The sequence below is a fragment of the Manis javanica genome, chromosome 5 (genome assembly GCF_040802235.1).
Source record: "Manis javanica isolate MJ-LG chromosome 5, MJ_LKY, whole genome shotgun sequence".
Taxonomy (NCBI): domain Eukaryota; kingdom Metazoa; phylum Chordata; class Mammalia; order Pholidota; family Manidae; genus Manis; species Manis javanica.
In genome coordinates, this window is record NC_133160.1 from 34,582,667 (window position 1) to 34,609,010 (window position 26,344).

At 39.9% G+C, this 26,344-nt stretch overlaps 1 protein-coding gene across 14 annotated transcripts in view; it reads left to right on the forward strand.

Moving 5' to 3' along the window:
- PLCB4 (phospholipase C beta 4) overlaps nucleotides 1-26,344 on the forward strand; it is a 399,190-nt gene that overhangs the window by 288,626 nt on the left and 84,220 nt on the right. For all 14 annotated transcript variants that reach the window (XM_073236931.1, XM_037017489.2, XM_037017483.2 and 11 more), the window contains 10 exons: nucleotides 36-115; nucleotides 1,183-1,236; nucleotides 6,742-6,823; nucleotides 7,788-7,888; nucleotides 8,520-8,577; nucleotides 15,435-15,543; nucleotides 19,837-20,047; nucleotides 21,231-21,324; nucleotides 23,578-23,657; nucleotides 24,192-24,276. In XM_073236931.1, coding sequence (XP_073093032.1) covers nucleotides 36-115; nucleotides 1,183-1,236; nucleotides 6,742-6,823; nucleotides 7,788-7,888; nucleotides 8,520-8,577; nucleotides 15,435-15,543; nucleotides 19,837-20,047; nucleotides 21,231-21,324; nucleotides 23,578-23,657; nucleotides 24,192-24,276 — 954 coding nt within the window. The remainder of the gene's footprint in view (nucleotides 1-35; nucleotides 116-1,182; nucleotides 1,237-6,741; nucleotides 6,824-7,787; nucleotides 7,889-8,519; nucleotides 8,578-15,434; nucleotides 15,544-19,836; nucleotides 20,048-21,230; nucleotides 21,325-23,577; nucleotides 23,658-24,191; nucleotides 24,277-26,344) is intronic.

The window sequence follows — 26,344 nt, forward strand, 5'->3', positions numbered from 1 at the left end:
CAGATTGCTCACCACCCATTTTCTGTCTCTTTCAGCAATGGGTAGAAGGCCTGAAATCAATCATACACAATTTCAGGGCCAACAACGTCAGTCCAATGACATGCCTCAAGAAACAGTGAGTTTTGTTTATATCACCCTTTGTTCTTGGCTGTTACCAAGCAAATGGTCAGATTAGGAAATGGAGGCTAAGCCTGTGGCCAGGCAACATCTAGCTCCTTTTCCCCTCCATGCTTCTGACCTCCTTGGAGAGGAAATTGATCAGTATGTACCTGCACTTTGCATGCCACCTTGCAGGGCATATATGATAAACCCATAGTCCAAAACCTCTGTGAAAGTAATGGTTGAAGGCAGGAAGATGCTGGAAGAACCGTGGCCCCTCTGGAGGGCTACTACTAAAGAAAGGTAGATTTTTTAACCTGACCCAAGTTGTTCTTCCAAGGTGACATGAAAGACACTCAAGTAGGAATCCTAGTCAAAGCCAAAGTCAGCCCACTTGAAAAGCAGTGATCCATGGAGCAGTGGGCCCACCTGCCATCACAAGGCCACTGGCAGGCTGTTGAGGGGTGCAGGAGGGAACCCCCATAGAAAAACTCCACTGATGACCCTGCGTCTCTCAACCAGGCCCGGCAGTGAGGATAATTTTTACATGCATGTACACTCATGTAACTGCTGCCCTGACCAATATAACAAACATTCTCCCTATTTTTTTCCTTTCACCTGTTTCATCCATCCACCTACTCCCCGACAGTTGCATTTCTGACCACTTATTAAAGAGCAATAGTCAAGGACAAGGCCAATAACCAAACAAGGACCTACAATTTGCTTGGGCAAGCACCCAGTTTTCTACTTCATCTAGGGTTGCCAGATAAAATATAGAACTAGGAGAATTTCAGATAAGTAACAAATAATTTTTTAGGTTAAGTATGTCCCTGTGCAATGTTTGGAACACTCTTATAGTAAAAATTTATTTGTTCTTTGTCCAGAATTTAAACTTAACATAGAGTCCTGTATTTTTACTTGCTGAATCTGATAACCATAAACTCATCTCACCATGTATGATTGCCTCAGGTTTTCAGAATAAATGTTCTTTGATTGAGTGAGCTTACTTTTTAAGTTCTTAACCGGATTGAAGCTGATCCTCCTAAGAAATATTAAAACAATATTGTTACTATTGTTTTCCAGCTGGATGAAGTTGGCCTTTATGACCAACACAAATGGTAAAATTCCAGTGAGGAGGTAAGTCCGTCATTCCTGTCTGCTCTCTGTACGCTGTGTCAACCCTCATGAAACCAGACTAAAGAGAAAGCCCTCCACAAGAACTTGTTAATTGCTTTAACTAAAGATATTTCTGGAAGCTTCGTTTGAATCACTCCATGAAATGCTGTGTTCCATTTGTAAAAATCATTTATGGATGTTAAGTTGCATTTTTCCTCAGAATGGATAGCTTTCACTCTACTTTGATAAATTAAAGACCATCTGAAAATGTACTGGTGGTTTTTAAATCTTCAAATAAGTGAGTTATTAGGATTTAAAGTGTCTTTCACCTACTTGCTGTGACTAACCACTAGCTAAAATTAAAGAAGTTTCCATTGTGCCCCTAGAGTGGAAGTGTCTGGACTGTGTCAGGAAGAGGGATGCCCCTGGACATTGCTGCTCCCCTGCTGCCCAGGGCAGGTGTACACCTCCTTTGGCTTCTTGCCACCTAGGCTCTGGGTACCATCAGCAACACCATACACCCTTAGGAACTGTTTGCTTCCTCCCTCACCCTACCCAGGGAACAGTGACGGGGGAAAAAGTGGCAGTAAAGCCTGGGTAGAATCAGAAATGAAGAGAAGATGACCCAGATGCATCCTTCACACATGCCCTTTAATGCTTAAGCTGACACGTTTCACCCTCTCAGGACTCCCCACCCTTCCCTCTTTTCTGCCCTTTTACTCCCTTGCTGGTGTTAGAGTTTGTTAAAGGCCTGTGGGCACAGTTGGAAACTCTTGCGATGGTAGAGATGGGAAATCTTCACCAAACTCTCCCAGTATCTTGTTGGTTGGTGTTTGTATAAGCACTTCATGGACATTCCAGAAGCTGGACCGGGCCCCAGAGCATCTGCTGTCCACACGAAGCCAGGAGCTTCATGAGCCTAAGCTCACAGCCCAAATGAAACAGGGGTTCTGCAGATACCAATCACTGTTCCAGGATTTTCCAAACTAAAGTCTGTGTTGACTTCTCTGGACAGCACTTTATCCAAGAAGCCAACCAATAAACAGTAACAAACAAAACCCAGAACTACTAAGTAGAATCTTATCTTAGAACTGCTCTTTCAGAGGGGAGGCGAACGGGTTGCCAGCCGCAGAGCACTGAAGTAAATACACTGGACCAGTGGCAGGCTGATGCCACAGGCCATTCCTGACTCTTGTCTGCCTCCCTCTCTGCCCAGCCGCTTCATTCTGCCTAAGAGCTTCCATTCTGCATCCCTGTGAGAACATCTCCATAATCCCTCAACATTACTCTTTTTTACATTTAACAGAATTGTTCTAGAGGTCATCATTTTTTCTTAATGACATGTACTATTAAGCATCCATGTGACACAAGTGGAATATCAATGGGAAGAAAAGCATAGAAATCATAAGAAGACTATGGGTAGTATTCTTTTTATTTAATCTTTCTTGAGGGTTTACAAAGTTATAGACCTCGTACATGTGTCATGGTCTTTCCCAATCTGTAGTTAAGGTTCTCTGCTTTTTATTTAATGACTTACTAGCAAGTCAGTTTTATGTTTACGTAGAAGCTTAAAAAAAGCCCAGTTAGCACCCTTCATGCTTGATGATTGTTGGAAAAGACACTTTACACTGATCCTTATTTTATTTAAAACCCTTTGCTCTGTTGAGGAATAGCAGGGCAATTATTTAAATGTATCCCTGCATCCTGCAGCTACTGCCAAACATATAACACATTTTTATTTAAAATCTACTTTGAAGCAATAAATCCAGGCTTAGAGAGCACAGACAGCAGGATGCAGAAGAGAAATGTAAGTTGGATCTGGTTTTACATACCCAACTCTCCTGCTTTTTCTTCTAAGATAAGGTTCAGGAAATGGACAAAGTAGAAACACATAAATTATAATCAAAGCACTTCTAACTCACGGTTCTGGTTTCATTTGTATGTACCCTATTAATCACACTTCTTTTTTAGAAGCTTTAAGCCTTTTCTTATCCCAAAGATCTCTGTCTAGCATGTTCACATGCAAAATTACTACCACTTTTTTTTTCTTCTTTTGTAGAAATAACCTGGATAGTTTATCATCTCTTCTTTAGCTGTCTTTGACATGAAATCTTTGGTGCCTGCCAGGATTAACAGGTCTTTGACACAAGACATCTATGACTCAGGGGCAGTTTGTTAGAGTTGATGGAGAATTGATACCAAGCCAGAAAAAAGCAGATAAATTTCCTGGTGGGTGACCTGCCAAAGGCTAGGTGGAAATTGTTCTGAATGTTTTAATGGATATGAAAGAGTAAACACTTTTAAAATTTCATTTCATCACTATCATTCTGGAGTCTTTAAAATGGAAACTATTAGTATAGTGTGCATAGTGTTAAAAGGGATCTGGCTTCACTGTCACTGCATAGCTTGGGAATGGCTGCTACAAGAGCATTAACCAAAACTTTATATCCAGGAAGTTGCAGGAACAATAAATGAAGAAAGTCTTTACACTTTATCTCCCTTGTCTCTTTCCTTTCTATATGTATAATCATCTGTGGTCTTCCTTTCCCTCAGACTTACAAACTCACACTCAATGTATCTCCCACTCAGACCAAAGATTTAAGAGTCTCTCTTTTCTTGTGCCATTTCCTATTCCTTATAACCTGAATGTAGAACCAGTGCCTAGAGTGGGAAATGGTAGCCAGACCATAGTAGTGGGCTATGACTGGAGGAGGTCTCAAGGAGACAGTTGTGTTAAAGCAGGCTGAGAGCTGCAGGTGTGCTCATGGCAGCCCCACTTCTGTGTAATCCATCCATGTCCTGAAAGCTCAGCATGCCCACAAGGGAGGGTATGACTGCTGGGGCTTCACTGCATCAGTCCTCCCTGTATGTTTCAGAAGGTAGTATTGAAATCATTAGATTGTAGACCCTTTGAAAACAGAGAGTGAGACTCCCTTGGTGTGTAGGATTGCTGCCATCTTAGTCACCTGTAAGGTCCCCTGAAACACGGAATTTAACCAGGACTCTGATAGGACTGGGTACCACTTGAGGGTATTGGCTTTCATAGCATTTCATTTGAAGAGGTGTAGCTTAATTTGATTCAACAGAAACCCATTGAACACATGTTGACTATGTAGCCCTAAGCACTCATGGGCATGGCACTGTAGATCATGAGTTGAATAAATCACAGTCCTTTGTAAACACAAACATGTGTCCATGAAATGCCCCACAATGGTGTCTAAAATGCCCTGTGATAAGTGTGTTTCTCTCAGGACACTAGTTGAATGGCATTCTGCTGGGACTCTGATGGAGGAAATGGTGGAACTGGAAACTCAGGGAATTCACATTTGCTCCACAGCCCCTCTTACCCCTGAGCAAATCCATTTTAAGGCCCAAGAATGGAAAAGCTCCCTGGAGCAAAGGTAATACAAGCATCACTCCAAGAGATGGTCTGTTCAGTTTTCTTGCTCGTATTTTCCACCCTGGGTTTGGTCTCCTGTAGAATGAGGTGAGCAAATCCATGGCAGGGTTGCTCCATTCAAGCCCCCCTCATGAAAGGGTGGGCCTGAGAGCGAGCCCCTTGGCCACACTGTTGCCCCTTGCCTTTGTTACCCTCTGGGTGATAATGTCACTGGGCTCTGACTTTTGCCCTCACTCATACATTCCTACGTGGATTTCCCTCTGCCCTGGCACTGGAAACCCTATTGTTTCTCTTTCCCTGCCCCACGCCCACCACCACAATGCTTGGACCTTCCTACTCCCACGAGACATTCTTATTCTACTTCCTATTTGTTGACGCTTCACCAACACTTAGCCTAAAGACTCTATTCCAATATACTCTTCCTTTCCTCCCTGCCCCAACCCACATCCCACACCCAAGTTCTGTTTTATCATAAAGTCTTAGGCCCTGTATTTATGGCTGCATTCATGACCATGTCAATCAGGTTTTAATCTTGTTACCAGGCCTATCCAAACCTAACAGAAGCTTGAGGCAGCTGAGATACCCCTACGATTGCTATGCAAAGAGTTTCCTCCTGGTTATAGGTGCTGGACATCCCAAATGTGAGGGTGTTAGGGGCCTATTAGCTCTCACATGCACACATATTTGTTTTTAAAAAAGACATACTGAGTAGCTCCTTTATAGAAGTCAGATAAATTGTTTCTCAACACAATTCAAAGTTTTCATGAACTCTAGAGAAGTGGAAAAATGAGGATATAGCACCCTCTATACTAGAACCGTTTCCTTGATGTCAAGCACATATGTACTACCATGACTATAGATTTGTTAGAGAATTCGACTGCCTTTAGCACTCTTAAAAATGTACTTCTTGGAGTAGTCTTACACCAAGTATGAAACAATAAAGCTTTGAAGGAACACATAACAGAACATTTACCTAAAGCTTGTTCTTCCCAGTCTATTTTTGGAAGATGCACTTTACAGTTGAAGTGGTGCTTTCTCCCACTCAAGATTAACTGGTGGTCAGCGCTTACATTTGGAGCTTGGCTTCCACTTAATGTGAATGGAGTACATGACAAGGTTGAATTGGGGAAGCGCTGTAACCAATCCTCTCGTGCTCACAGGGAAGGCTTTCCAAAACCAAGCTTCATAGGTGCAAGGAAGTGCTGTCCTCAGGTTGAGACTGGACTTCTGAATTTAGTCTCTAGATTATTAAGGTGACACATTATCTGGGCTTCCAATCAGGAAATGAACGAAGATTCCCTTAGGTGGCTAAGGCATGGCTCAGAGCCAAGAATGGATTCCAGGCTACCAATGCATTTATCATAAAGAGTCTGTTTCCTGCTTTTATCATTAGGAAGTATGTTCATTAAGGTGTTATCCATTTTACCAACCTTGTTAAGCAGCTTACTACTTAATTCAGTTAGCAGTACCAGCGTGGTTTTTTTTCAAAAGTACCGTGTCTTGGGATAGTGCACAATTCTGTTGAAACATTTAATTATTTTCTTCCCCCTCCCCCAGCTCCACCTATTACTTTCCCAATAAAAATCCTGAGCAGCTGGAATTTCAGAGCTGCTTGAGGGTGCCTACCTCAAAACATACAACAAAATACGTCTGATAATTCATGTCAGCGGTAGTGAAACCAACATGGGGGTGATCACAGGCAGGGGCTGAGTTCTAAGGGGTCTATCTCTTTTCCCCAAGCCTAGATATTGCCAACCTGAGGTTTTATTCTGGATCTACTGTCCCATCTGCCACATTCCTTTTTCCTAAGAATAGAATTTGGTAAGATCAAAATTTATCATTGTTTTGGACCAACGGTATGTATCCCCCAGTGCCTTTTGTGATCCTGAGCCTCTAGGGGGTCGCCTGCCTTCGGAGGCTAACCTCAGTAGCACCACCAGCCTGGTAACCAGAGGGATATAGCAGGAGCTAGTTTGGGAGGTGAAAAATACCTAGAAATGAAAGTCATTTTTGTCTCCTTTTCCTTCTCACTCCATCCCACCATCCTAGTGTTACTGGGATCTTTGTATCAGAGAAAACAGAATGAACAATGCCTTGAAATTTTTTTTCTTTCTTTCCTGCCCTAGTATTACTAGGACCTTTGCATCGGGGAAAACAGAAAAGGTGATCTTTCAAGCACTCAAGGAGTTAGGTCTTCCCAGTGGAAAGGTATTCATTGATTTAATCATGCATTTCTAAAACCATTTCATTTATTTATGTTCTCATATGTAATAAGCCAGATTATTTATATTAAATGGATCTCATTTAGATTCAGAATTAGATTCAGCCACATAAAATGCAGTTAATTTTCTCTTCCTTCTCCTGCCTTCCTTCCTTTAGTTTTCTGGGTATTTTAACCTAAATGTTTTCAAATTCAAGTAGTGTTTTTGCCAACTTTATTTAGAAAAGGAAACGACAGCCAGGCTGCTTTTACATGGCTTACTTATGGAAAGGTTGTTTTAGGAAAGCCCATCAACATTGCTTCGATCAAGCACAATGTCAAAGAATAATTGACCTATACATTCAGTTCTTCAAGACGGCTGTGCGACATTTTTAATGAAGCGCTGCTCCCCAACCATACAAACCATTTGTGTTCATGGCCCTTTGGATTTAAGATAACTGAAATTAATTTATTGACTGCAAGAAAGATCGAAGCCTGTTGCTGCTTCAGTAATTCTACTTGAAATATAAATTTCAGTACAAAAAGCAAAATCTTATGTGGGTGTCCTGAGCCCCTTCATGTGGTCTTGTGAAAATTCACAAAATAAGCATAAGTCAACATGGGACTTGATTTATTCAGCATCCTTTAGGCAGGCGCTTACTCTTTTCCTTCAAGGAGAGGAAGAGGCCCTGTTTCTTCAGATTTTTTTTCTCTGGGGTGTGTTCCAGGGCAAGCCCAGCTGTAGCTCCTGTTTGGACACACAAACCATGTCTGTGTGGTCACCAGAAATGATCATTTACATATGTCATGGGGCCAAAGCTGGAATTGGCCTTCTGGCTTCTATCAGCAAATACCATAGATAGAGGCCCTGGGATCCCAGTGGCCATCGCTTCTCTTTATGATCCCATGGATTCTTTCCCTCCCTAGAGAAAAAATGTCCTGTGATTCGTGACACTCTCTTGTCCTTTACAGAATGATGAAATTGAGCCTGCAGCATTTACTTATGAAAAGTTCTATGAACTGACGCAAAAGATTTGTCCTCGGACAGATATAGAGGATCTTTTTAAAAAAATGTAAGTTCTGTTTATGAAAAAGTGTCATATCAGTGTTATCCTTGTCCTTTTAGATTTTTAAAGCATTTTTTTTTGTCATAGTATTTTAATATAGTATGTTGACAGTATCTAGGACTACCTAGCCAGGGTTACATTTTCACCCCTTATTTATCAGTGTAAAAGTTCACTCTGATTTTTTGAGAGACTTTTACCTAAGTTATACGGCAGCACCTGGAACTTTCCCCCCCTTGCATTGGCTTCACTAACTACTTACTATTTTAACCTGCTCCTTTAGGTATTAACCCATTATGTGAACTAACTAGATTCGATTTGGAATGTTATTATGTCGTTGAAAAGTTCATTCATTCCAGTTATTTCAAATGGATGACTTACATGTTGTTTTTAAAATAATGTTTTTCTGTGATGCTAAGGAATAATTGCAGACATTTCCTGTGAGCTGGTGGGAGTATTTCCTTGTTATTGCTTCAGGGGTTTTCCCTTAAAAACAGTCTCTGGCCATTTGAAGAATGTACCACCCCTTCAGGGTTAGAAAATAAGTTTAGAATTATCATCAACAAATGTCAACATGTAAATCGTACCTATGGTAGCGTCATATACAAAAACTTACTTTTTCTAATAAATTTCTTTTCAGCAATGGAGACAAAACTGATTATTTAACGGTAGACCAATTAGTGAGCTTTCTAAATGAAGTAAGCTTTTTCATACATTAACTCCGAAAAGTCTGTGTGCCGTGGCTTGCCTCCCCGAGTGTCCTCATTGCATGCCTGCATCATACGCCCTTATTTGCTTTGTTTCTGACCTGCTGATCTTTCCATGATGGCTTTACCAGGTGCAAAAATCAGCTGCTCTCCTTGTGTGTTCATGTGCTTCCTACACATCAGCTTTGCACACTGCTTTTTTTGTTGGTTTCTTGTTGTGATGTGCAGCTCTGGGTTTGTGTGTGCGTGTGCATTTTACAATATATTCATTTAATTATATATGTCAATGTTTTTGCAAGATGATATTTAAGGTACTTTTTTTTTTCTATTGAACTCATTAAATAGTGAATGGATTGAGTTGACCACACTACAGGTGGATTCTCCATTGCTAACTTTTTCTCATACCTTTGCATGGACTGGAAAGCTTTACTTTTGTCTTTTAATGGATTGCATGTTAGAAAAATATTACATAGGTTCAAATAGTCTATTCTGGCAATAAGCACAACACTGGAGTTCCTGGGTGAAAATATAATATATGTGAAGGCCAACTGGATTGCAGGTTAAATTTTTACTTTTTATTTTTCTAACAAGCTCTGAGCTAATTTTTTAATATGATCCACTTAACAACCAAAACTAGTTGACTAAATTTGCTTAAGCACAAGAGAAAAATATTTTAGAACACATAAAGGTTGCAACTTTTATTACAACTAAAATGAACTTTTCTTCTTTACACATACAAAAAAATGTTTTCTCTTCAGTGAAACCCATTGAGGCTCTTGCTAATCCACAACAGGAAAATTCACTTTTTTCCATAACACATTCATAAGAAGAAGAGTTTAAGTGAGGAATGGACAATATATTTTTTGTTTCAAAACTATTTAGGTTGACCGTTATGCCGTATAAAGAGGAAAATGTCAGAGAAGACATTTTCAAGCCAGACACATGGTATTGCCTCAAGAAAAGGCAATGGGCAGGCAGTGATTTGCCAAAAAACACATCTTTGTCAAAGGGTTTCTTGTTTCTTTCCCTGTCAGGGCTCAATGGCTCCCAGTTTGTAAGGTTGCATCTTAGAAGTCATGGTAACTGGAGCCCAAAGGCGCTGATTCAGGGAACAAAAGGTACTCCAAATTTCAGCACAGATGCCTCCACTTTTACATAAGCCTTTCAGTACAATGCAATATTTATTCTATTTGAAAACACTTGAAGTTTTTCCACTCCACTAGTTTTCAGTCATGCGAATACTATGTTCATGATCTTTACCCAGATATTATTCACATTCTTATACCACTGTCACTCAGAAGTTAAGTTGCCTTGCCGTGGTTCCTTAAGGATCTTCTTTTCCACTTTACTTTTAAAATGTATCATTTTCATTCTCTCAGCTTCGTCATGCACTTTGGGTCATTTATCATCTAAAGGTTTGGGGAGATGGGCAGGAATCTTGCTTTCTACTAAAGAAGGAGGATGCTTCATTGGAGAGGAGAAAATCTATCACATCATCAATTTTCCATTTGCTAAAAAAGACCTCTTGTGTGCTCGGGGATGGAACTAGACTCAGCCATCTATTAAACATTACAGAGACCTTCATAGGCACTTCACTGTTCAAGTAAAGAAACAATTCTCAAGTCTTAAAATAGGTATGACATGCAGGGGGTGCTTATATCATGCTTTTCCTTTTACGGCTGCTTTTATAGACCTACCCAGTAATCACTCTGATAATTCTTGTAAGGCAATGATGTAATATTTAATTTTTAAAAGATATGATTGGCCATACTTTCTGGCTCTGCCATCCAAATCCTTCCCTAAAATACTTACTATCGGGTAAACTTTTATCCATCATGAGTACAGTAGCCGGTAACCCTCATCTGTTTTTTATGTTTCCTTCTGCTTGGCTTGTCATTAACAGTAAGAAAGTACCTTTAATTTGGAGGTAGGACTGATGGAATCAGCATCCTTTTAGATTTTTTTTTTTTTTAGGTCATGAAGATCACAAGACAGTCCAGGAACATGTACAGCCTTTATTTTTAATCGAAGTGTCTGCCCCAAATCTCTTCCCTTTCTATCCTAGTAAACTGAATTGGCAGGACTAGGCAGGAATCTGAATGTCCTCTTGAAGAAGCTTTATCAAACTTAGAAAACATTCCGCCAGGTTCTCCTACCCTCTCTTTTGCATCCTACCATTGCCCCTCTTGTCTCCTCAAAATCAAAGCTCCCTTTAGGCAGAGCACCTTCAAAACCCTTTGTTCCTTTGAGGAGAGCAAGCATTGGACTGTAAGGGTCTCTGGCTCCAAAAGCTTGAACCCAAACATCTCTGTAATGCTTTAACCACATAGTTTCAACAAGCCAGAATTCAGCATTATATGAGAAGCCCCAGATCATGCAATGAGACAAGGAAGAATAAATTAATCTCAAAAACACAAAAGGATAAGGCTCTACTCTCATTATTAGCAGATGAGGATTGCATACTCTGAATATATCAAAAACTAGCAAAAGAAAAACTCTTTGAATAGATAAGAGAGTTCAGCAAGGTCACCAGAGAAATGATCAACAAAGCAAAAATCCATAGACACATGTACACCAGCATTAATCAGAATAGATAATAGGGGAAAAAAGGCCAGTTATGCCAGCAGAAGCCATACTGTCTCCCATCACCTTGCAGCTTGTAAGTCCTTTTACTCTTTATGTGATATTTCTGCCCAGTCCTAATGTGTATCTCCAGAAAACTGCAAGGAGAGAAGAGACCCCCTGCCATTTACTGCCTGGTTTGCTATATAGGGGTTTGTACCACCTTCGCCCTTATCCATGCCATCAACATGTACTAGCTTTAGACCTGCTCCTCATCTGCTTCTCAGGATCTCCTCCCTCCTTGCTCTCGGAAGTGTGACCTGTAGACCAGCAGTGCTGGCATCCTGCGGGAGCGTGTTAGAAATGCCAGCTCTTGGGTCCCGCCTGGACCTACTGAGGTGGAGCATGCACTGAACAACATCTCCAGGTGAACTGTCTGCACATGAAAGTTTGTGAAGCTCTGTCCTCGTGGGTTACCTGGAGTGCCCCTTGAAACACTTAGTGTGAATGGGAAGAATGTGAGGGCAGAATACACCTGTTATTCTCAGTAAGGAACTCCGTCATGGAAATCCACTACTCAGATCTGAAATTATGTCATAGCAATATCTCTTGGTCCCATTCAGGGGACTAGGGAAACTTTATTTTCCTGTTATGAACATAGTAAACTGGCGCCTAGGAGAGCCAGTGGAGGCACTCACTGTGAGGTGCCTCCTGGTTAGATACGGCTGCCAGCTCAGTTTCCTGCATGTGGCAGGACTAGTTAAAATCTGTGGGTTTCAGTTAGTTTCACCTCGCTTTCCCTGTTCCTAATGACAGGCTAAATTGATGTTAGTTACTCTTTCATTCTCTATACGACTTCTTACAAAGATGGTAACAACTGAGGGCCTGCAGAATTGGGAAATGTGTGGATGTCCAGGGAGGTAGTCAAAACAACAGAGAGGAAGAAGGTCTTGCATAGCCACAGTAATCAAGAATTAGCTTTATTTTCTTGTTGCTGGTAATCGCCCCCCAGCTCGCATATATTATATGATCACATTAGGGCCAAACTGGTTTTTTTAATTTACCTTTTAAAAATTTTTTATGTCACAGTTGAAATAACATAAGAAAGGGCCACAGATCTCTTTCCATTTACAATATCTGTATTCTTTAATGCATAGACAAAGAGAGAAGTGGGTGTTTAGTCTTACAAGTAAGCCTACCCTTGCCAATTATTCCTTTATCCTTCTTTATATCTCTCTTGAATATTTATGTCAACATCTGTCTCTCCCAATGCTGCTTGGATTGAAGCCAGTTGATGCCTTTTCTCAATAGAGGAAGGAGGTAATAATGGGGTCATGTCCCTTATCTCCTCATTCCCCTAGATACAGTGCTTTGGCTTATTTTCAGAAGCTATTGAGAATCTCATTTTTATAAAGCTCTGGACATCAAGGGGTAAATGTCCTGGTTACATTGTTTCCCCAAATCCCAACTCAAAACAAAGTGTCCCTCTGAATTGTGAAGCATTTGCTCCCTGTGCTCATGTCCATGTGGAACTCTTCTGTAATGATTACTCTGAGATTACCTGGAAATGATCTTTCTCCTCTTTGTTTTTTAATATAAAAATCATAGTTTTGTGACTATAATGCAAATTTTGCCATTTGTTTCCTTGCCTTTGGATTATCCAGATTGCACTGTGCTTCCTTTCTGAAATGTGAGAATTGTAGGGAAAGTGAAAGAGTATGTCATGTGGTAGAGCAGATGCAAAGACAAATGCAACCTCATATTGTCTGCTCTTAATGCTTATTTACTGCAAACATAGAATAGCAGATTATGATAAGTCCATCTCAGGATTTGGTTTTCCTAGCTCTTGCTTCTGATAGGATGTTCCAGTGAATATCATGCTTTGGGACTAAATTTGAAGGGGGTTTAATTGGGAGGACATCTCAAACATTTAGCATTCCTCTATCCTTAAAAGATTTATGTCCTGTTTTTTGATATGCAAATGCATATGCTCACATGCATACTTTTATGTGTTACAGCAGTATTTCTTAAACTTGAGCACATCAGAATCACTTGGAAGGCTTATTAAAACACAAATTTGTGGGTTCTACCTCCAGAGATTCAGATCTGGTAGGTCTGGAGTGGGGCTCCGAAAGCTGCATTTCTAACTCCCAGTGAGGGCGGGGCCTGAGCTGCCATTGACAGACTGAACCCCAAGTAACACCAAGTCAGATTACATCCACTATGTGTTCAGAAAGCCCATGAGAATGTCTGGATTCCCTCTCTTCCTTTCTCTAACTTCCTCTTTTCTCTCCTCTTTAGCTTAATCTCTTCTTCCTCTTACCTTTTAATTCATATGGATTTGCCTCATCATCTTCCCATGAGTCCAGAATATTTACCAATGAGCGTTATCTTTAAATCAAAATGCTTATTTTTAATGAGGAAGAGAAATACAGTGGCCAACCATGAACATAACTGCAGTGGGGTCTAGAAAGGATCTCATCACCCCACATCCATCTTCTTCCATGATATTACTTAGAGAGGTGGAAGAAAGAATGTGCCTAGAAAGAATTCTTTTGTTTGTTTGTTTATCTGTTTGTGTTTGAAACAATGCATTCTCACCAGAAGGGTGGTGCTTGTCACTCCTTTGAATAGTGGGGTCTAGAGTTGCATGATGACCTTCCATTTCTTAAGGTGTAGCATGCCTTCACTTGCCTGGCATCCCACCGTCACCCTCTTTCTCCACATACCCCATGACTTTGGTTCTCTCTGGTTTCAAGGCCTGATGTTAATATAAGTTCCTGCTCTAGCACATGCATGGACGTGAGCTCTTGTGAGCCTTAATTCCTGAGATTGCAACAGAAGCATGCTTCATTGGGATTAACTGACGAAAAGATACTGAGTCCTCATGAGTTAACGCTCTCAATTTGTTAGAGAAGTAGGAGGACCTGGACAGGCTTCGCCCACAGGTGCTTTAGGAAGTTCCGTCAAGTGTTTTGTTGGCCAAAGACATTCATTCTGTGTGACCCAGTTTCCAAATTATCATTTTAAAACCAATGGGGAAGGGAAATCCATATGAACTTTTCACAATTGTTTCTTAAATCCTTTTCCAACAGTGTTTGTTCAAGTCTGTGCATATATTTGGGTAAAGAGTTGTTGTGAAGGTCATACCTATTGACCAGGTTTTGCTCACATCTACTTACCTGCCATTATTCCACTGAAGTTTGCTCTATTTACTAATCTGATGGGTGACCAAGAGTCACAGTGTGTGGTCCTCTAATCTATAGTGAGCAATAAAGAAGTTAAATGGACGTACTGCCTCCAAATACTGACACTAACACACACACTTATACAAATGCAAACACAAACACAAAAGATTGTACCTGAGTCAGTAAATTGGACTTTTTTCACTGTTGCTGTGAAGTTAACATAACAGACAGAACTACAGAAATAGTGTTGCTCCTGGTGCCTCCTGCAGGACAAGGAGTATCTAGGTGCTAATCTGAAAAGAATGACATCCTTAACCTTTTGAGTGCCTTAATCACACATGTACTTTCTGCCCAGATACTTTCCTCAGGGCAAACCAAGTTCTATTTCATAGTGAAAAAAGACCTTCTGAACTACTGATATTTCAGTACAGATTTTCATATTGTTTACAGCTTATAAATATTCTTGTGCTGATTAACTTGCATCATTATTACAGTTGGTTCAATCTGTTAAATATTTATTCAAGAAAATAAAATTTGCTGAGTGTCCAAGAAATCTTTTATTTATATAGAAAGATATAATGAAAATGAAGTGAAGTCTGCCTGTTTTAACATGAGGGTTTTGTTGTTATGGTTATTATTTTTCTTTTGGCCCTTAAATTAATATGTTAACAATTTGAACCATTTTGGGGTTCTTTTTGGTGTTTTGCTTTTGTTTTTTCTTTTTTTTTAGAAAAAGGCATTTTTGACCCCACTTTTTGCAGACGTTCATGCAAGTCTGTTACCTATGCTATGGGACCTAGATGACAATACAGTTGACATGCACACCACTTTATATATCCTTCAACTTTGGAAGGGAAACAAATGGTATATTCTATATCTTCTTCTCTAGTTCAGTGAGGGAAACAAGAAGAATACTTCCAGATTTGGACTTTCTTGAAGTATATTACAGGGAGAAAGGAGGACAGTGAAGTCCTCTCTTTGGAACTATAAACATGATAGTCTAGATATATCTAGTTTTAGAAATTATATAATTGATTAATGTATAATGCCCCAAGGGTGAGAAATGTCAACTTAAATGGAGTTATTTTCTCATCATAGCATCAACGAGATCCTCGACTGAATGAAATTTTATTCCCATTTTATGATGCTAAAAGGGCAATGCAGATCATTGAGATGTATGAGCCTGATGAAGATTTGAAGACAAAAGGTAATAGAAGTGACAAAAAGAGCACTTTCTTTATTTAAAGAAAAAGGAAGACTATATGCAACCTTAAAAATCCTTAGATTTAGCTAAAGGTATCTCTAAATGCTTTGTTGCTCCCGAGAGCCAAGGATTGATAAATGACTTGTTTTCTTTCTTGCTCTAAGTTAATAGCAATTTGACCTTACATCAAAATGTGTCCATGCTGCCTGAGGGATAATGTTGAATTTATTAGGTAGCTAAACACATTATAGTTTCCCTATGTACTTTCTTATATTTGACCTTTAGGACTGCGTAATGCTTAAATTAAAAATGCCAAAGATAGTCTCTGTTTGCAATCTTTGAAAAGAATTCCATTTCCTATAAAAGTTTATACCTTCCTTTTCTCCCTCTTGTTTTGTCAAACCAAATACATTTAATGCATGGTATCTTGAGCCCTCTTACCCATCATGTGACCTCTATGGAAGATACATGCAATTGATATGTGATTAGATAGCCAGGAATCAATTCAGCAAATTATTGTGGTTTCTGAACCCTTGTCTCTTTCAGTGAAACTTTGGAAACAATGTACTGTCCATTCCAATTATTGACAATGGAGAGGCATGGAAGGGAAAGCCAAGATCATTCCTGTAGCAGGAGGAAACCCCTGCAAAGGGTAGGCAGGGTGGGGCTGATATAACCACACAGGGAGTACCGAAACCTATCTGAGCTAGAGCCTCAGTCTTACACCCCAATGGACAATGAAAGGAGATTCAGGGTGAAGTTCTGTCTGCCCCGTGTACCCATGAGTATCATGACCTTAGTTTCCACCTCTTTAGAGTAGGGGTTCTTTATTTCTTAGTATCTCAGTGAATGTGACTAAAAGGCTTACACATCTCTGGACACACATAGACCCTGTTGATACACATGTCTGGCCCACCACACCACATGACTTCCCTGATATTCTTCCACATCTGATAAGAGTTTTTCCTTGGTTGTAGACGTACATTTGCATTTTCTACTAGGACCTCAACTGCCTATTTTCAGCAATAATGCTTCATTACTTAGCTCCATCAGGATTTGGGGCATCATAATTGATTCTACATTGCATATGATTGAAGTGAAGGAGGAGTGACTTGAGAGAAAATCTAGCAGTTTGTAGTATTTGACTTGATTCTTGGTGCTACCCTGTCACTGTGTGACCTTGAGCAAGGAACTATCTTCCTGAGCCTCAGTTGGCCTGCTTGTAATATAGTGGGTTTTTGCAGTCAGTCAACTAATATTTGTCTCTCTACCTTTATTCCTTAAACTTTATAGGAGGTTGACTCCTATAAAGGTGCCAAACACTGTGCTAAATGCTAGGGATTCAGAATTAAGTAAGTATTGTGATCCACTAAGGAGAAAGACATATGATTAAGCAGTTTCTGGCCAGAGAGATAAATACCATGATAGACGTGTGTCTTTGATTATTTCTCAAGTCATTCCAGGTCCTACAAGTCTATGAAATTACCATTAACACATCTAAAAGGCATAGCTTCACCATTTCACAAATGACAAAAATTTTAAAGTTTGTCATTATCAAGTATCAGTGAGGATGTGGTACAAAAGGCATTCTTACAAGTTTCTGGTTGACAGTATAAATTGGTACAATGACCCAGTGACTATGATGAAATTTTGGCAATAATTAGTATAGTGGGAAATGTGCCTCTCCTACAGCCCAGCCTTTCCACTTCCTGGGGAATCTCCCATGTATTTTTCAACTCTGAGTGGCCCACGTTTGGTCCATCCATACTCACTCCCTAGGTGAGCTCACCCAGGCCAGTGGCTTTAAGTTTCTTTTATATGCATGTGACTTTCAGATAAATTTCTAACTTAAATTACAGACCTTTGATGGAACACTTCTTCTGGATGTTTAGTGGGCATTTCAAATGTATATATCCAACGTGTTTGCTTCTGTGCACCCACAAACCTGTCCTTTCTCAGTCTGCAATACGGTGTCATTATTCACCTAGCTTTCCAGGCCAAAACTCTTGGAATCATTTCTTGACTTGTTTCATTCTTTCACATCACCTCTGATCCATCAGCAAAACCTGCAATGTCTATCCTCAAAATAAATCCTGAATAAATCACTTTCCACTGTCTCCATCCCTACCAGGCTATCCGAGCCACCATCATTTCTCCCTGGACTTTTACCTAGTCTTCTTTCTACTCAATGCCCTGCAACTTATGCTCCACACAGCAGCCAGACTAACCTTTAAAAACTGAGTCTAATCATGTTATTCCACTCTTCAGAACCCTCCAAAGCCTTCCCAGGACACTTAGAATAAAATCCAAAGTACTGAGCAATGACTGAAGTCCAGCTGATACAGCTTTTGTCTCCCTCTGCAACCTCATTTCCAGCCCCTTTCCCTTGTCACCCACTCCTGCATCAAGGTCTTTGCACTTGCTGATCCTTCTGCCTGGGATGGGGCTCACCGGGGTGTGCATGTGGCTTGTTTCTGAGCTTTGTGAATGTTACCATCTCAGAAGGGCTTTTGCTGGCCACATACCTAAAAGCATCCCTGTCATTTCATTCTTTATCACTTTCATTCCCTACTTTCTATTTTCTCCTAGCACTTCTGTGACATTATACTTATAGTTATTTGTTAATTTATTTGTTCTCTTGCCCATAAATATGTTTCATGAAAACACAGCTTCTCTGTTTCTTCTATCAGAGCATCTATCAGTACCTCAAATAGTACTTGCTCTTAGAATGTATGTGTCTGGAAATACACACATTTGTATTGCAGTATCTTTTATTCTCATCAGAAATGACCTAAATATCCATCAACAGAATAATGGATAATCAATTGTGGTTCAGATATTTGTATATGGATTACCATACATTTTACATATTATATACTACATATTACCACTAGTGTACATTATTCAGTGAAAAATAAATGAACAAGAGCAACTTATATGAACTGGTAAGTCCCAGTTAATATAAGAAAATATAGAGTAAAAATAGCAAGTTGCAAATGCAAATAGTGGGACTTTTTTAATATAAATTTTTAAATATTCCAGACTACCTATTGATTGCCTAATGTATCTGTAGTAAAGTTACCAGGCTATTTTGGGACTGTTAAATGCAAAAACTAGGGTGATGGTTGTCTACCTGGGAGGTGAAAGTGGAATTGAATGAAATTGAGTATGGGGTACACAGGACACTGCCCTGGCATTTCTAATTATGTATTCCTTTAAAAATGTAAAGCAGATAAGGTAAAATGTTAAGATCTGACAAAGATTTCCATGGCTGTTTATTATGCTGCCATTTTACTTTTTTGTGAGCTTGAAATCAGGTCATAACTTGCACATGTTTAAATAAAAACAAGAAGCTGAGGCTGTCAATAGTTGATAGAATAAGAGATGCAAAAATATTGATCGCCTCTCCTGCAGTTACCACATGGGATCTACTGTCTGTCAAAAATCAAGAGGTACATGCTTCCAGTTATAAAATAAGTAAGTCACAGAGATGAAAAATGCAGCATAGGGAATGTAGTCAATAATATTGTAATAGCTCGGCATGGTGACAAGTGGTAACTACACTTACCATAGTGAGCATTTTGTAATGTATATAAATATCAAATCACTATATTGTGCACTGGAAACTAATATAATACTGTGTCAACTCTATTTCAATTAAAAAAGAAGGTATGACTAAAATGAACAGAGGTTCTTGGGACCACATTTCAGTGACTACTGAACACCCTTCTCATCACACCCTACCTTTTAGAAAAAATAGGAAAATTAAGTTGTTTAAATCTGGAGAAGCCACTGACCCCTTCTCTAATCTGGTGAGAACTATAATTCCCTACAGTTGTATGTTTCCATTTCTTTAAGAGCACCTCTCATACATATTCTCATTTACCATTCATGGCAGTCCTGGAAAGCAGGGCTTGCCAGTGTTTTCCTCCATTTAACAGAAGCTGAGACACAGGAGCATGAGTGAGTGGCAGAGGCAGAACTAGACAAAAGTCGCTGTGCACCTTTGTCACCAGCTCACCACATCTCCTGTGCTGTGCTTCTGAACTTAGGGACCTGTGTTAGGGAGCATCTGCCATCACGGGTGTGAGCACAGAGTGCCACCTATTGTGGAATGCATTAAGTTACTTGCAATGTGCAACTCTGTTATTTTGTGGAAGTTCTGAAAGATGAAGCTTCTTGGAAAAGAAACTGTGAAGAAGTTTTTACTCCTCCTGTTAATCTACCTCACCCTCCATGAATAATACGTGTATCCTGAGAGCCACAAAGTCTACTAAGATGTTCTTTTTTCCCTAGGCCTCATATCAAGTGATGGGTTTTGCAGATATCTGATGTCAGATGAAAATGCCCCAGTCTTCCTAGACCGTTTAGAACTTTACCAAGAAATGGACCATCCTCTGGCTCACTACTTCATCAGCTCTTCCCATAACACCTATCTCACTGGCCGACAGTTTGGCGGGAAGTCGTCAGTGGAAATGTACAGACAGGTTCTCCTGTCTGGTTGCAGGTCAGAAACTCAAGACAGCTGTTTATTTTTTGCAGATTATTCCCTTCAATTTAATTGACTTTTCTCTGCAAAATAGGAAGTATTTTTCAGAGTGAAAAGGATCTTTGTCCTTCTCTTTAATGGATTATGATGGTCATTTAAACTTGAAATAGGAAAGACAGCATCTGTTCTAGAAAAGTCCAGAGTTCTCCTTCAGGCAAAAAGATATTTCTTACTATAAATTTAAAATATCCCCCCAAAATGTCAAAAAGTACATGTTTTAAGAAGTCATGCTAAGTTTCCTATAAGTCATATGCACTTGCAAATTTAGCTCTACTTCATGTTAAAAGTTCTGAGATTTCATTCTCTGAGAATAATTTTATTGAAAATGGTTTTCCTTTTGCAGAAATTGGCAAGTATTTGAGGGATGAAGTATGGCAAAACTGCTGAGAGTGAAAAAAATAAGAAACATAGTTACATTATGAATTTTTTCTTGGTTATTACTAACCAATACTTTTGAAAAATTCACTACTTTTTTGGGTTTGGAAATACTTTAAGATAAATTAACTACATCACTACTTCTGTCTCTGAAGACTTGGGTATGAATCACTGAACCAATGAGAGAACATTTTCTTTTATGGCCAAAGTAACATCATGCCACTCAAAAAAAATTAAAAATTATTCTTTAAAATCATCTAAAACCCAGCCCATATTAAAATTCTCCAGAAGCCCCCAAGTTGTCCTCTATTACAGCTTTGTCACAACCAGGGTTTCATCCAAACCACACTGGTTGCTATGTCTCTCAAGTCTCTTCATTTCCAGCAGTCCCTTTTTGATGACACCAGCCTGATAAAGAGTATGTGATTTACCTTGTACACCCCATGAAATCAGCATGGCCTTAAGTTCATTCCGTTTTCTACTTCTATAAAAAAATAACTTATTCTGATAGGTATTCTTTTAATTTGCACATAGTATTTTAACATAAGGGTTTGATACTGTCATTCTGATGTTCTTTTAATTTGCACAGATGATATTTCCTTGTAAGGGTCCTATGTTGTCACTTAGATATATGTCCTTTTAATTTGCACACACCCTATTTCATCATAAGGGTTTGATATTGTCATTCAGATGTATTTTCTTTCACTTTGCACACATACTACTTCATCATTAGAATTCAATATTGTCATTTTCCCCGTGTTTTTAGGTGCGTTGAACTTGACTGTTGGGATGGCAAAGGTGAAGACCGAGAACCAATAATAACTCATGGCAAAGCCATGTGCACAGACATCCTTTTTAAGGTAAGTTTTAAAATTACATAGTCATAGGCTTTCTGAAACTATTGTGGAAATAGAGAATGGAGTCGTAAAAACAGATTGTTCTTTTTCTCAAGCATTTTACCTTCCTTCGCCTTTCTTCCAGTTTTGAGGAGAAAGTCAAGAAAAAACATTCTTTTCACTTCATATCACCTTCATGCTGCTCTTCCTGTCTTCAAATGGTGACAGTGCTGCATAATGAAGTTCCTCTGGCGTAGTCTCCCTTGTTCTGCTTACTATAAAGAGGGTCTCTCATTCTCTTACCTGTTTTTTTTTCTTTCTGTTTACTTTGCATTATTCCTGAAGGACTTCAAAGTGGCATGAAAAGATAAATAGAACTCAGAAAATAAAATAGATGATAAATAGTGCTTATAAGAATAAAACGATAAGATAGTGAGATTAGGGTTTATGAATGCCATGTCAGAAGTCCTATAAATTGTCAAGTCAAACCACATATTGTGGCTCCAAACTTTCCAGAATTCAGTGTAAGGACAGAAACATGATGATTCACAGGGTTCGTAAAATACAAACAGCCATTGGGCCAGAGAAGCAGTTATTCCCAGGAATGACACCAGAGGGAGATTTTTTTTCCCCCAAGGATCCTCATAGATAGGAATCTGCAGTTTTACATATAAGCATTTCAGTAATGGCCTTTTGGCAATGTCTATTTACAATTTGAACATTGGTTTCTTAATATTCCCTAATATGCTCTAATGACATCCTGGCAAAAGACAAGTCAAAAAATGAAATTCTGTGGTTTGTCAGTGTGTCAGGGACATGGATCTCTCAGATTGGTTTAACTCAGAATAGGTTCTCAGCCCAACCTACAGGTCGGAAGTGACCAGAGGTGTTTTTAAAAACAGATGCATTGGCCCTATACCCGTAATGCTCCAAGCCTATCATTTCTTTTCGCCAAGATGCTGGTGAGCTTGAGAAACAATGAATTCAAGATTAGGCTTCCTGAGAAGTATCAAGAGTATATTCAAATGAGAAGCAGTGGGTTTGGACAGACAGACAAACTGATGAGAAGGATTGCTGTCCTGTTTAGAGATCTAAGGAGCCTAATAACGAAGCTTAGCTGAATAGAAGGTGTTCCCCGCAGCCTGGAGGTGAGCAAAGGACCACCCACAGGCAGAGCCAAGATTTTCCTCAAGAAGTAATTCTTGATCAGCTCAAATGGACAAATCAAGGTCACAGCATTTCCACCTGAGTAAAAGTTAGGTAAGAATAGCTAGAGGCTCACCTTAGCCCTGAGGATGCTCACTAAAATACTCTAAGATTATCTAACCAAGTCATTATCATTTTCAAATGGACTTCCATAGATATTTTATATATTGTAAAATATTTCTCCAATTAACTGAGTGATGGGACTTGCCTTGTGGTTAACTATAAACCAGTAAGAACTTGGGGAGTTTTGACCAAATATGAGGTTCTGGTTGTAGAAGCACTGGTCTGGAATCAATCACACTTTCTACAGCTAATCACGGAGCGGGGCCAGCTGTCTGTCAAGAGAGAGTGTGGTGTGGAGGGCAGCCTCTGCTTCATCGGAAGTTACTTCACCTGACCAAGCCCTCAGTTCAGGGAGGGTCATCCAGAGCATTTCTCTGTCTTACCTCACAGGTTGCTTGACCAAGGAGAACCACTCCCTGGTACCCACCTACCCCCGCCACTCTCACCAGGCTAATATAAAACCAGGGATATCTCAAATGTCCTCTCAGTTCACAGAAGTCTTTATTGACTTAGTGAAATTAGCCAAAGATTGATTTGCAAAAGCAGAGCTGAGCCGAGCCAATGAAAGCTTCCAACAGTCCTTAGGTGTTTAGGAACACATTTCCCATCAAGGCAAGGGGAGTAGAAGGGTGGTCTGATGAGAATGTCACTGTGCTGGAAGCTCACGTGCTCCTCAATGCGAAAGGTGCACTCTGAACTTAGCAGGTTATCAAATGAGGAACTGGCATGCCATTTAGGTGAAATGTCTTATCAGTTAATAGAGCACCATAAGATTGGAGAAGTAAAAGATAGCTTTGAAAAGAATTGCCACTAACCAATAACTGTGCCTGGGTCTGACTACATGGGGACCCAGCCTGTAGAGGTACCGAGGTAAGTGGGTACACCAGGTCTGAATTACCAAAACTGACTTTTCTGCAAAGCTCAAATCACTATAATAGTCTCAAATGGTTTCAGGTCCTTAAAATTTGTTTTGCTCTTCTCTATCATTAACACTTTTTATCTTTAAAGGATGTTATTCAAGCCATCAAGGAGACTGCATTTGTCACATCTGAATATCCTGTAATTCTCTCCTTTGAAAATCACTGCAGGTATGAGGACTCATTCTTCTCAAGTCTCAAAGCCGTGTTTCCTAATGCCCTTCCCCATTTCTCTACAGCTTTTTAAACAATGGAATACTTTGTTTTTTGAAGTGGTAAGGAGTCTTATGCAAAGAAAGAAAGGAAAAAAATCTCAAACACTAACCCCCAAACATCCAAAAAATAATAATAAACCAAGTCTTCTTAAGTGTTTTAGATATGCTTCCTCCAAACAAAAGGTCAGAGATCAGGACACCTTACTCAAAATTCCACTGACTTGAAAGATTTGGCACTGTGTTTGAAGTCAGACATGAACTTGAAAGACAGTCTTCTGTTTACCAGTTCTTATTTTGGGTGGCAGAATCTACTTCTTGAGCTACACCAGTTAAAGTTTGTGGTATGTAACGGTCCATCTCACATTAGCGTCAAAAGGACAATCATGCATTTTGCAGAGTGGGAGTTTTTAATCACCTAGTAATGAATGTTTCTTATTCTTGGGTGGTTAATGGATGTTTGAATTTACAAATGCCACTTCTCTCTCTCCAGCAAATATCAACAGTACAAGATGTCCAAATATTGTGAAGATCTATTTGGGGATCTCCTGTTGAAACAAGCACTTGAGTCCTATCCTGTATGTATTTTTAGCAAACCACATTTCTAACATGAATGAATTTGTTTTGAAATTCATTTTTAAAGGGTCAAGTAGTTCTGGAGGACTAATGCTAAAGATCTTCATGTTTATTTAAATTCGTTGGTAGAGAAAGCTCTCATCATGTTTCAGACGAATTATAGATAGACATACACATCTGGTTCAGTTTAATTCAGAAGATATTGGGGCCTTTATGGTTTTTGAGATTTCTGTCCTAAAATTTCATGTAATGCCCACTGGTCAAGACAGTTTAGACTCAGCAATGTTTCTCAACTTTGTTTACATGTTAGAATCACTGGGAAATACTGTTAAAAATACCTTTGCCAGGGCCCCGCTCAGAGATTCTGATTCAATTGATCCAGGACAGGCCTGAGCGTGGTGTTTTTTAAAAGTTCTCCAGGTGAATCAAACATGCACCCAGGGCTCAGCAACCATGGGATCCCATTTGTATGGGAACTCCGCTAGACTAAAGTCACAGGAGCCTGAAGTGCAAGCTCCCAACTTCAAAATTACATACTTGGAAAGTATATATACATTTTTTACACTTCAGTTTTTACACCTGCTAATTCCTTCACTAAGCAGAGAATTTTTTACCTGTGGCCTGTAGATTGCCTCTGTGAGGTCTGCAACTCATTCTAATTACATGCAAATTTTTAAATATAATCATTCCAGGGAGTCCATGACATTTTTAGAGGGATCCATAATGCCAAGTGGTTAAGGTCCACTGTTACAGGATGTTCGGAGTAGCAACACAGCTAATGGAATAAAGCGTAAAACACTCTAGTAATAAAAACCTGAAAAACTACACAGGAGACAAGGATATTGACGTCCTTTGCACCAACCCCTGCTTCTCTTCTGCAACTGAATCCCAGTCCTCACTGTGCATCCTGTCTCCCCGCATACTGGCCTGACTGTCCACGGCCGGAACCTGCAGCTTGCTGCCTGAGGGGGAGCTCTGGTCCCTGAAGCCTGCTCTGCTCACACGTGAAAGACAGGCCAGAGTCCCAGAGAATTAACACCCCACCCTGTGCTCCCTCACTCCTTAGGAGGGTAATTCCAAGCCTATGTCTTTCCCAGCTCCCAGGGTCCCCCAGCAGGCCACGCTCCAGTCCCCTCAGTGATACTTGCCTGATAACAGCCCTGCAGTTGGCTGCATGTCTTTTTTCTCACTTTCCTATTCCTGTTGCACTTTCCTGGGGCTGCCTCCCACCTAGACTGTGGATGCACTCATCCTTATCTCAGAGTCTGTTTCTAAGGGAACCTAAGAAAGTCCCTAAGTGACTGATTTTTTACTAGGCCCTGTATTTACTTTTCTTGTTGGTCTAAGTGCTTGCTTTTGTGGAATGACCACTATTATTTATAGAGTGATAAGCACCTATATGAAAGGGGTTGTGGGATGCACAGGGAATAAGGGAAATGAGAGTTAAAAACTGCTTCCTGAAATGAAGTGCTTGAGTCTTGCAGGGGCAGGACCCAGGACACAAATGTAAATCCAAAAGAAGAAGATTGTTTATGATGTTTTGAGTATTTATTGGAGATAAACAGGTTCAAGAGAGATAGCTAAGGAATGGACCGTTCACAGCAAACCTCTTGAAGGAAGCAGAATTTTGGCAAAGGGTTTCGTTTGAGGAAGCATAGACATAGGAATGCAAAGTGCCTTGCATGTAAAAGTAGTATAAAATCAGTTTTGAAAACATGAATGGATGCCTGGAAGGGTGCATAGGTGGGTGAGTGGTTGGGTGGGTGGGTGGGTGTATAGATGGATGAATGGACACATGGGGAATGGATGGCTAGATATGGCACAGTTCTAACCTATCAGAAGTAACAGAAGAAAGGAATACCTCCTTTGCAGACATAAATCCAAGTAAATGAAGCCACAGTAGAAGTCAGATTTTGGTAATTAGGACCACCCCCGTCTTGATTTTCTTATTTAACCACAGTTCCAAGTGTTGAGGTTGCACGACCCTTCAGAGCAGACAGGCACACTAGACAGCCCAACACTTGGGGGAGATCCGGGGAGCCTCTGAACTTCCGCTTTGGAAAGCCAATT